The 12,471-nt window shown below is 37.1% G+C and overlaps 1 protein-coding gene across 5 annotated transcripts in view; it reads right to left on the bottom strand.

Moving 5' to 3' along the window:
- Window positions 1–12,471, bottom strand: part of MAP3K20 (mitogen-activated protein kinase kinase kinase 20) — a 212,503-nt gene that overhangs the window by 87,171 nt on the left and 112,861 nt on the right. For all 5 annotated transcript variants that reach the window (XM_049887458.1, XM_049887460.1, XM_049887461.1 and 2 more), the window contains exon 8: window positions 7,678–7,764. In XM_049887458.1, coding sequence (XP_049743415.1) covers window positions 7,678–7,764 — 87 coding nt within the window. The remainder of the gene's footprint in view (window positions 1–7,677; window positions 7,765–12,471) is intronic.

The following is a 12,471-nucleotide window of genomic DNA, read 5'->3' as shown; positions in this document are numbered from 1 at the left end:
AACTTAGCCGGACTTGGGGGAGGCTAAGTGTAAAACTAGAAAAAATAGCTCTCTTGGGGGCAAACTGACCATCTATACTTAGAATTACAGATAATCATAAATGAAAACAAAACAAAGTAAAAAGACAATACAAAATAATCCTCTCCCAAACCGGAGGCTACGTTGAGCACTTTTAAACTTCTACTCCTGTGATTGCATATAATAAAGCAAGACGTATTAAGCTGTATTATTATTTTACTGTAATGTGAAGTGCAAACCTTTTGATGAAGCTCAAAAGGAAAATCAGTTATTTACATTTTCTTCTAAAATATCAGATGGTTGGGGGTGGGAACTAACGATAAGACTATAATTGCAATTAGGCAACTGAATGTACTCCTTGTGCAACCAAAACAAGTTTCCATAAACATACGCACGTTTTAATACTACTTTGTCTCGACATTCTTCCAAGGGCCGAAACGTGAACTGATCATTTTTATCATCTATTTAGATGGCAAGCTTTTGAGATACCACATTCGAGACATTATTCAAGGAAACAATTATTTAAAATAATCTGACACGGTCAAGTATCACCTAAATCTAGACTCGGACACTTTATGTAAGGCATTATTTCGGTGCATTAAAAAGTACTTGAAAATAGAATCTAACACATTAGGTCCTGCTTATGTAACAGTGAGCATTCCTAATCCATGAAAACAGTCTAAAATTGCCAGATCTTAGCACCAGGTTTGCAAATACTACTTAAAACTTAAATATTTTAAAATAAAAGTTTCAAATTTAAGATTAAAATATTTTCCAACTACTAAATTAGGCATGACTTTTTTTTTAAAAGATCTATATGATATTCTCTTTTGTACCATTTTCTATATGAGATGTAAAAATTACTTTTTAAACCAAGTTTTTTGTTATCTTTTTCTAAAGTATCATCAAGAGCAAGAGATTTTGTTTTGTTTTAATATTATTGCGTTTTAGGTAAAAGTTTACAGTGCAAATTAGTTTCTCATTCAAAAATTTATACACAAATTACTTTATGACATTGGTTACAATCCTTGCAATGGGTCAGCATTCTCCTCCTTTCCCTTTACACCCGGGGTTACCCGTGGCCATTAGTTCAGGGAGAAGATTAAGTTTCATGAGGCCATCTATGTTAATTAAGAATAGTACTTTCGCTACTTGAAAACCCTAGAGGCTACTTAGAAAAAATAACAAATTTTATATAAATACGAATGGGGTTTAAGAATCCAAGCATTTAGAAATAGAAGTTTTACTGCTGGAACATTCTGAACAACGACTGTTTTACTGAAACGACAAGGCAAACATCCATATCTGTAACATTTTTGAATTTATTAGTATTGCCTTCTTAATTTCATGCCTTCTAAACACTTAAGGATTCACTTTTTACTTTGCAAAATTTGTTGTTGTTATTAGGTGCCATCGAGTCAGTTCCAACACATAGTAACCCTATATACAACAGAACCCAACATTGCCCAGTCCTGTGCCATCCTCATAATCGTTTTTATGGTTCAGCCCATCATTGCAGCCACTGTGTCAATTCATCTTGTTGAGGGTCTTCCCCTTTTTCACTGACCCTCCACTTCACCAAGCACAATGTCCTTCTCCAGGGACTGGTCCCTCCTGATTACACATCCAAAGTACATGAGACAAAGTTTCCCAATCCTCGCTTCTAAGGAGCATTCCAGCTGTACTTCTTCCAAGGCAGATTTGTTCTTTCTCTGGCTGCCCATGGTATATTCGATATTCTTTGCCAACATTCAAAGGCATCAATTCTTCTTTGGTCTTCCTTATTCGCTGTCCAGCTTTTGCATGCATATGAGGCAACTGAAAATACCATGGCTTGGGGTCAGGCGCACCTTAGTTCTCAAAGTGACATCTTTGCTTTTTAACACTTTAAAGAGGTCTTTTGCAGCAGATTTGCCCAATGTAATACGTCTTTTGTTTTCTTGACTGCTGCTTCCTTGAGTGTTGATTGTGGATCCAAGTAAAATGAAATGCTTGACAGCTTCAATCTTTTCTCTGTTTATCATGATGTTGCTTTCTGGTCCAGTTGTGAGGATTTTGGTTTATGTTAAGATGTAATCCACACTGATGGCTGTAGTCTTCGATCTTCATCAGTATGTGCCTCAAGTTCTCCTCGCTTTCCACAAGCAGGGGTGTGTCATCTGCATATTGCAGGTAGTTAATGAGTTTTCCTCCAATCCAGATGTTAAGCTCTTCTATACAGTCCAGCTTCTGGGGTTATCTGCTCGGTATATGGATTGAATAACTATGGTGAAAGGATACTACCCGAACACACACCTTTCCTGATTTTAAACCGCATATTACACTCTTGTTCTGTTCAAACAACTGCCTCTTGGTCTAGGTACAGGTTCCTCATGAGCACAATTAAGTGTTCTGGAATTCCCATTCTTTGCAATGTTATCCGTAATTTGTTATGATCCACACAGTCTAATGCCTTTGCATACCGAATAAAACACAGGTAAACATCCTTCTAGTATTCTCTGCTGTCAACCAAGATCCATCTGACATCAGCAATGATATCCTTTATTTCATGTCCTCTTCTGAATCCAGCTTGAATTTTTGGCAGTATCCTGTCCATGTACTGATGCAACCGTTTTTGAATTACCTCCAGGAAAATTTTACTTGCGTGTGATATTAACAATATTGTTCAATAATTTCCACATTCTGTTGGATCACCTTTCTTTGGAATGGGCACAAATACGGATCTCTTCCAGTCAGTTGGCCAGGTAGCTGTCTTCCAAATTTCTTGGCGTAGACGAGTAGGCACCACTAGCATTGCATCCGTTTGTTGACCATCTCAACTGGTGTTCAGTCAATTCCTGAAGCCTTGTTTTTCGCCAGTGCCTTTAGTGCAGCTTGGACTTCTTCCTTCAATACCATCAGTTCTTGATCATATGCTACCTCTTGAAATGGCTGAATGTTGACCAATTCTTTTTGGTATAGTGACTGTATATTCCTTCCATCTTCTTTTGATGTTTCCTGTGTTGTTCAATATTTTGCCCATAGAATCCTTCAGTATTGCAACTCAAGGCTTGAATGTTTTCTTCAGTTCTTTCAGCTCGAGAAATGCTAAGTGAGTTCTTCCCTTTTGGTTTTATAATTCCAGGTCTTTGCACATTTCATTATAATACTTTTTCTTCTCGAGCCACCCTTTGAAATCTTCTGTTCAGCTCTTTTACTTCATCATTTCTTCCATTCACTTTAGCTGCTCTACGATCAAGAGAAAGTTTCAGAGTCTCTTCTGACATCCATTTTCATCTTTTCTTTCCTATCTTTTTAATGACCTTTTGCTTTCTTCATATATGATGTCCCTGATGTCATCCCACAACTTGTCTAGTCTTTGGTCGTTAATAAGCAATGCATCAAATCTATTCTTGAGATGGTCTCTAAATTCAGGTGGGATATACTCAGAATTAGATTTTGGCTCTTGTGGACTTGTTTTAATTTTCTTCAGCTGCAACCTGAACTTGGATATGAGCAATTGATGGTCTGTTCTGCAGCCAGCCCCTGGCCTTGTTCTGACTGATGATATTGAGCTTTTCCATTGACTCTTTCCACAGATGTAGTTGATTTGATTCCTGTGTATTCCATTTGGTGAGGTCCACATGTACAGTCTCCAATTATGCTACTGAAAAAAGGTATTTGCAAAAAATAAATTGCTGGTCTTGTAAAATTTTACCACACAATCGGTCTTCTTTTCTGTCACTAAGGCCATATTTTCCAACTACCGATCCTTCTTTGTTTCCAGTAATTATCACTGCACCTTGATTACATGTTTGATCAACGTCAGACTACAGAAGTTGGTAAAAATCTTCAAATTCTTCATCTTTGGCCTCAGTGGTTGGTGCGTAGATTTGAGCAATAGTTGTATTAACTGGTCTTCCTTGTAGGAGAATGGATATTATCCTATCACTGACAGTGTTGTACTTAAGAATAGATCTCTAAATGTTCTTTTTGACATTCGTCTTCAATTTGTCATTAATGGCATAGCAGACCGTATGACCATCCAATTCAAAAGGGTCAACACCATTCCATGTCAACTCACTAATGCCTAGGTTATTGATCTTAAAACATTCCATTTCATTTTTGACGACTTCCAATTTTCCTAGAGTCATACTTCATACATTCCACGTTCCTATTATTAATGGATGCTTACAGCTTTTCCCTCTCATTTTGAGTTCTGCCACATCAGCAAATAATGGTCCCAAAAGCTTGACTCCATCCAGGTCATCAAGGTCGATCTACTTGGAGGAAGCAGCTCTTTCCCATTCATATCTTGAGTGCCTTGCAACCTCAGGGGCTCATCTTCCAGCACTATATTAGACAATGTTCTGCTGCTATTTATAAGGTTTTCACAGGCCAATTTTTTCAGAAGTAGACCACCAGGTTCTTCTTCCTAGTCAGTGTTAGTCTGAAAGCTCTGCTGAAACCTGTCCACCATGGATGCACCTGCTGGTATTTGAAATACTGGTGGCATAGCTTCCAGCATCACAGCAACAAGCAAGCCACCACGGTAAGACAAATTGACAGACGAGTAGTGGTTGTAAAGTTTAATTATGCTTTATGATTCTAATTTAATAGGATTTAATATTAGGAAAAGCAATTACTTAAAGACCTTATTTCATTACTGAAAGGTTAGAAGCAAAGATTTTCAGGTATCATCTTCGGATAGTACTGATTTTCCTATAGGTGCAAAAAGCAATCCAAAGTGGTGAAACTGAATAAGATCTACAGTCTAGTTAAGACCAATGTACCATTGTCAATTTCCTGGTTTTGACTTTCTACTATAGCTACACAATATATCACCACTGGGGGAAGCAGGGTGAACGGGACACGGGAAACTTTGTACTATTTTTCAAATTCCTGCTCAGTGGTTAAGAGCTATGGCTGCCAATCAAAAGGTCAACAGTGTGAATCTACCAGCTGCTCCCTGGAAACCCTATGGGGGCAGTTCTATTCTGTCCTATAGCATCACTACGAGTCGAGATCGACTCAACTGCAACGGGTTTGGTTTTTTTAACAGGTGAGTCTCTATAAATATTGCAAAATAAAAAGTTAAAAAAAATGTAATCATAATACTTGGATATGGTTACATTATAGGGTGACTAGATCACATTTAAATGCCTTCCTAAAAGCTTAAACAGGCCATTATTTATTTAAATGAGTGGTTAAGAGCTCAGCTGCTAATCACAAGGTTGCCAGTTTGGGTCTACCATCAGCTCTTTGGAAACCCTGTGGGGCAGTTCTACTCTGTCCTACAGGGTCACTATGAGTCAGAATCAACTTGATGGCAATGGGTTTGGGTTAAAAAAATACAACTTCATCTTTTTGACCCAATAGCTAATATCCATTAACTGAAGGTATTCCAAAGTAAAAATAATTAGAAATTGAAGGAATTTTGTAAATGAGATTTATTTAGGTAAAAGTCTCAACTTTATTAGAAAATGAAATATCATAATAATATTGGGAATTACCTTAATGTTATATAAAAAGAATTTGTTTTGGAAATGAGTATCTCCATTTATGAGAGGAAATGGAGATGCCTTTTTGAATGATAATGAAAACTACATTTGAACTTAATTTCTATATTTTTGACAAATAAATATTATACAGAACGAGAACAGACGACGGTGCTGGGTGGTGGTAGTATCCAATTTTTCTTAAATTCATTACAAAATTGAGAAAACTTATTTCACCATGTAGATTTCTTTCAATTTACTATTATATTTAATAAATATGGCATGGGAGGTATTTGGGTACTCTTCATCAGATCACACCACGGATGAAACATAAGCTGCGGGAAAAGTCGAAGATCATTTCTTCACTCTACAATGTTCTGGAGGTTTCTGAAGGTTATATATGAGTGATTCCCAAACCTCAATTCAATTATCCAAAGGCAGCTTCTAAATTCATTTTTCTTTTCAGCTTTAAAAATCTTTGACGCATACTCCAAAATTTTGAAAATGTTTTAGATTCACACCTATGCTGCCATCCTTTAGATAAAATATTGTTTTAAAACACTTATTATTCTATATTATACATATGTGGAGAGTCCAGTTAGCTTTAAAAAAAGAAAAAAGCTAAAACTTTCTTCTAGTTTATCTGGAAACAATTTAGAGGGAAAAGATTACATTGAGTGGTTTGCTCCAAAGTCAATAGAAGGTCAATAATTTTCTTCACTCTCATTTGTAAACCCAGAACCAAACATCTAATCATCTCACTAGCAAAAGAAACAGAAGAGAAACAACTGGGCTCTCAGATTATGAAAATATCAGTTATCCTGTGAAAGGTGTGCAGTTTGATTTAATAGCACACCAGGAATTACTACCACATTTAATTAAAACTGAACCACTCCTGTGAAACAATGAGTAAGACACATTCTTGAGAGTCATTCCTTTTCATTTTTCTTAAATTGGCAGCTTTCTCCCAACCTGTTCAGCGATCACGAACATTTCACCCATTCCATATTAACCAGGAGGGCAAATTAATAAGGTAACTCTGGATTATGTGATCTAAAACATGGAGACTTGGTTTCTCCTAGTCAATAGCAGCTTTTTCATTAATCTAGTTTGTTCCTGCACTCACATGGGGATCAGATCAATCCAATTCTTTTAAAGCATTAAAAAAGGAATATTTTTATATATTTGTTGTTTTGGCAAATTAGTTTATCTTAAGATTACACGCTCACCCTTTGTGGAGGGCACAGATAAGATCTGGAAATGAAGAAGTTTTGTGAGATAAAGTTGTTTTGCATTGCAAAGACAACTGCATGCTTCCATTACATGATCTAAGTTCTCATAATACCTTGATATTGGATGCTTCATCCTTATGCTGAGAATTTCCATGGCTGTGCGTTTCAGGCACAATTTTAAACCTTTCAAAATGTAGTTGCTCTCTTTGATATGAATGTACCATGTTCTCTGATGTAGGCTCATAGGTCCAACTAACTGAAAGCCTCAATTTGTGGGAAGAAGAAAAGCGAGGCTGGGGACACAGCACAAACGGTGTTTACGCCACTGAAGTTCTTTTGAAATGGAAAGGCTCTGCATGAAGAAGCGAACAGTTATGCCACTGCCTCGCCAATTCCAGTGAGAAGCTCATCTTCAATGTAGTGTTCAACGTAGGTGGCAAAACTGTAATTTTTCCCTTTTTTGAAACTATTTTTTCTTCTTTTATTTTTGAAATTCTCATCTAAGCGACAGTTTCTTGTACTACAGTGACTCCTGCTGGGAGAGGTAAGTTGAAGTAGCTGAAGGTCTCTTACAGATATATCAACTCCCGGCCAGTAAAAAAGATGTCCTAAACGCAGGAGATGGAGTTAAACTGTTCCCCTACCTTGGATGCAATGGTTTCTTTCATCACTAAGAACAAACCCCTAGGTTTTACAATTGAGACTGAGAAACTAGTACAGTACTTGTACAATTTTTGATCTACAGCATCACGACGTGAAGCTGCAACAATTAGATGTAAAGGGTCCATTCATGAGGAATAACATCACTTTGACCCTTTGTGTTAGCTCCTACTGCTAATCTTTCCATAAGCGTGAACTTACTTTCAATTTGAAGAAGATGAAAAAGTCTTTTGCAAAACCCCAATACTGTTTTCTGATCTATGTACCTGAATGTAGAAACGTAGTCTTACCTCGTTTTTTTCCACTACAAGCCAAGCTACTTGTAATCCTTCCAGACCTTTAAAGGGGACCTCCCTTGTTAGCATCTCCCAGAGAACCTGGAACAAAAAGAAAGTGGAATTTTTATTCTTCTACTTTATATTTTTGATATATTACTGAATTTTATCTAATACTTAACTGCATCCAATTACCAAATACAACCAAGCTCATCTGTAGAAACTTGGGCAAGACATATATATTCACGCACAGGACTCCTTCCACATATTATATTATAGACTTTTAATGTACTTTCTTATAAAGAAAAAAAGAGGTTTAGAAATCAGAACATCTAGAGCCAGACTTAAACTAATGAGCCTGAGTGATTTAGAATTCTCACGTATTCCCACAAATTAAATTTTACATTTTTTTAGTTGAAACGCTTTCTATTCTCAATCTCTGATAAATTTCTCTTCAAGACAGTAGCTCAGAATTCAAAAATATTTTTAAAGGTTCAATATATGGTCTCATCAAAAAAATCGAGCCCAAGATCCAAATCACTGGTTAAGCTACTTAACTCACAATGGTAGGTAGATACTTGAAAGCTATAACATTTAGCTTTTGTGTTTTGGAGAAATCTCTCTCAACTGAGTTAGTCTAAGGGATATTAATACATTCATTTTCGACTACTTATAACATAGTTCATTATACTATACTCCAAAAAGTAATAAACACTTTATGTATGTAGAAGCTGACTGCGTGTACGTGTAAGTGTGTAGGTTCAACCCTCTGCAATCCTTAAAATCAGCATGATTAATAAATATGAACTTGAATGCCAAAATAAAGCAATGATACTAGGAATGCTGAAAAGAGCCACCAATTCTGGTTTCTCTTTAAACACTGAGAATGAGATTTGTACACTCAGTCACTTTGCTATTTATACAGATGGCTGTCAAAAACTTGAGTCTACCAATATTTTGTAAAGGGTAAAACTGATTCTAGCAATTTTTTAAAATCAATAATAAATTGTAATAATAACCACCACCATTTATTGAGTGCTAATTATGGGCTGAGTACCTGTTAAACTCTTTGCCTGTGTTATCATGATTAATGTCAACCCCACCAGGTAGGTAACTAGATTCATTTTACGGGTGAGGAAACCAAGTCTTAAGGAAGTTAAATAACTTGACCAAAGAGACTCAGTTATCAAGTGGCAAAGCCAGAAATGAACTTGCTATCTCACTTGGAAGGTCAAGCTTTTAACCCCATGTAACTCTAGAGGAGTTACTAGACTCAGTAACGTATCAAAAAGTAGGTAGTATGAGACAGAAGGTGCAATATGGGAGAGAACGCAACTTGCCATATTTTAAGTATGGGGCCATGGCAGAAACATGAAGAGAACTCAGCAGATCTGATTTAGATTTCCCTGGGTCTGAAAACAAACAAAAACCTTTTCCTAAATAAGAGTGTAGGCAGAGGACATACACTCTATTGAGTCAAATCCTAAACTTCTAATTTTATAGCCACCATTGCCTCAGTCAATGCTCAGTCTTAATCAAGCCACAACATGTTAAATGAATTCTGGCTAATACTGAAGATAATTAGCAGGGAAATCAGGGAAATTGGCAGATGTCGCTCAAGCAGGGGTGGGGTGGAATTGGGGGGGGAAATCACTGAAGCTTCCTTGGACTTTTAATCAAGTGTGTAAGGTACTTCTTTAGAAGAGCTACTGAATAATTCTATTTGAGTCACAGGAGTGATAAGGAAAAGGTAAGGGGGTACACCAGAAGGGGACAATTTTAGCTAACACTGTTAAGTGAGGGAAGGGTAAGAGCCAAAACAGGTATGCAGTCACCCCACATCACAACGCCTGACCAAGGGAGGAGGATGGGGGCAGCAAGAGGGCTGAGAAGGAAATGAAGCCCCTTGATTAGATACAATTACCACTCCACTGGTGCTGTGGTTGAGAAGGGGAAAGGCCATGAGCAGCAAATAAATTAATGATTTGGGATTCCTAAGGAGAATGGGAACAGTGCATCGGTCTCAAATCAAATGCCCCAAACCCCAAATTGTTCAGATGAGCAGCCTTGTACCTCTACCTTTCTTAGTCTAACCTCAATAAGCAATTCAGTGCACACACACACACACAAAAAGATTGATTGGATTTCATGAGGTAAAATGCAAAACCAATAGTTGGGAAATAGCACCAAAAAAAAAAAATTTATGTGATTCTTTATTCCAAAATATTCAGTTGGAAAATGTCCAAAATCTAATAAGATCAGGGTTCTGTATCTCTAAGAGTTCTAACCCTGGAAAAATAAGACTCTTCCATTTTACTCCCTCTTTGTGTCTCTAAAGAGCTACTACAGCTGAGGGTGTCACTTGATGGGTACACAACTGTCAGGGATGGCATCATTAAGTGCTATGCTCTGACCCCCAATGAGGTCCTTAGTTTAAGTCCAGTATCAGCACATCTCAGGATTTCCTATTAATTATGCAGATTTACTAATGGCTCGAAAAGTAGGCAGTATGAGACAGGACAACAGTTTTTTCTATACTAAACAAAGTGACCTTTGGCTCAAAAAAGTTAAGTAACTTTGTTTAGGAAGTCACTTGGAGGTCTAAAAATATACTAAGCTATGCCTGAAAATATCAGTTATGGGGATGCAGGCCAAACATTATTGTGATCTTTCACCTTAAGAATATTTTCCAACTCCTTTTATACTGAGAAGTCCTCGCATTTAAACTGCACTCACAAGGAAAATTTCTATTTTCAGATTACAGAATAGAAACTTGGACAAGGTTGTGTATTTTTCCTGCCTTTTCTTTTACAAACAATGGAAAGTCATTACCTGAGCCCTGGTTGTTCTGGAACATGGCTCACAGACAAGTGAGGCAGCGATGCTCTCTCTTAAGCCACTCTATTTTCAAAGCTGGTTCTGGCTGAGACGTGTCTGAGAATCTGAGAAGGTAATTTTTTCTGACTGTCATTAGGATAGCTTTGTTTTTAAAGGGTGGCTAGGCCTTGTGTTTTTAGAAGGCTTATTCTTTCAATGATTTTTGCATTTCTCAAGTCTAATCTTCATTGTGGATGACATACTAAACACTCCTGGTTTTGGGCCTTTGAAAGAAGTCATCAGCAAAGGGTAGAAAAATCTCCCTTCTTATGAAATGGAGAAAGAAACCCTTGCCTGCCTAGCAAAGTTTACCAGCTTAGAAGCAAGAATCACAAGATCCACTTCTGGCATTTGCACAGCACTTATTTTAAGGCTGTACTTCTTGCAGCCTTAAGGCTAGTTATCCTGGCCATGTGTTAAGGCGCAACACACGTTCATCAAGCTGGGGAGGCAAGTATTTTTGAGAGTAATGGGCGGTGAAATTCTTACAACAGGTCTGAAAAAGTAAAAGAACAAAAAGCAAAAACATACTGAGTTTTGGGGATGGGTTTAAAAAAAAAAACAGCTCTTTTTTTTCCTTATGGTCTTATTCATGTGTGGCTTTTGTGGAGGTGGGGGTCCAATAAGCAGAATAGACTCTTAATGAATTATGAACTATGGGGTATCTTGTGCAAACAAATGATTCTACTTAGAAATGAGTCCCCACTACTCACCTATTTTTGAAAGGTCAACAAAAATTCTAAATAACTACGCTGCTTTCCTAGAGAGCTATCATTTTCAAAGCTTACAGAGCACAGATTTTTAAAACTACCCTGGCCTCTACTTTGACAACTGTCCTATCCTGCCCTTTTTTGTAACATCTACTTTGAGCAGATGGAGTCTTCGTTTTTTAAGAAATTTATAATTATTTAAACAAAATGGCTGTAGAAAGCATGCCTTGTATTTTGTTCTTTCACTAATGGTGTTTATTTATCACAGAATGCAAAGGGCTCAGAATGAAATAAAATCCTGAATACTTGCTTATCATTAAAATAGCACAGGTACACTTGTCTGAATGGAATTCTGCTGATACAGCTGTTTGGGTAAAGCTAGCCAGCATTCTGAGTGAACCTCTCTCTTCAGGATAGTTAAGTAACAGATGCTGTTTTAAAATAAAGAGATTCACTGGAAAGGCATTTTTGTTTTCACAGGCTAAGGGAAGATTCTAGCATGAATACAGAATTGATATTCAAAAGTATGTGACCGGGGCAAACAGGTTCTGAAGGGCAACATCCAGTGTGTAAATATAGAACATGGGAAATGTTCAGCAGCTGGCTGAAAAGTTTGTTTCAGTGAATTAAAATTACTTGATAGAATGATTTGTTGAGCATTTGTTACAATCTCCCAAAATAAATAAAACAAAGGTAAGGTCAGCAAACAAGGAAACCTAATTAGCAGAGAAATGTTCTACCAAAAAGTATTGCACAGTCACTGGAATGAAAAGCTTTTTAATAAAATAAACTAACATTTGCAGGTTCAGAAGAGTTGGCTATATTTAAGGGTTAAACTACATGTAAGAAGAAGGGTTTATGTGCAATGAGTGAAAAGGATTTTAAACAGATATAGGAAAAGACCCTAAGCTCTGCAAACAGAGGCCTCTTCACATCTTTTATAGTTTACAAACGAAAAGGAATCTGTTCTTGGTTACTGGTACTAAGGTTCTACTCCAGCTAAGAAAAAATAAACCTGTTGCCATCAAATCTATCCTGACTCATAGTGACCCTATGGGACAGAGTAGAACTGCCCCATAGGGTTTCCAAGGAGCGGCTGGCAGATTCAAACTGTTGACCTTTTGGTCAGCAGCTGTAGCTTTTAACCACTACGCCACCAGGGCTCCCCATAAGGAAAAACAGATGGGTACATTTCACACCAAAATCCTTGGCAACTATAAGG

The sequence above is a fragment of the Elephas maximus genome, chromosome 6, assembly GCF_024166365.1.
Source record: "Elephas maximus indicus isolate mEleMax1 chromosome 6, mEleMax1 primary haplotype, whole genome shotgun sequence".
NCBI classification, from domain to species: Eukaryota; Metazoa; Chordata; class Mammalia; order Proboscidea; family Elephantidae; genus Elephas; species Elephas maximus.
This window is presented reverse-complemented; position numbering and strand designations above follow the sequence as displayed.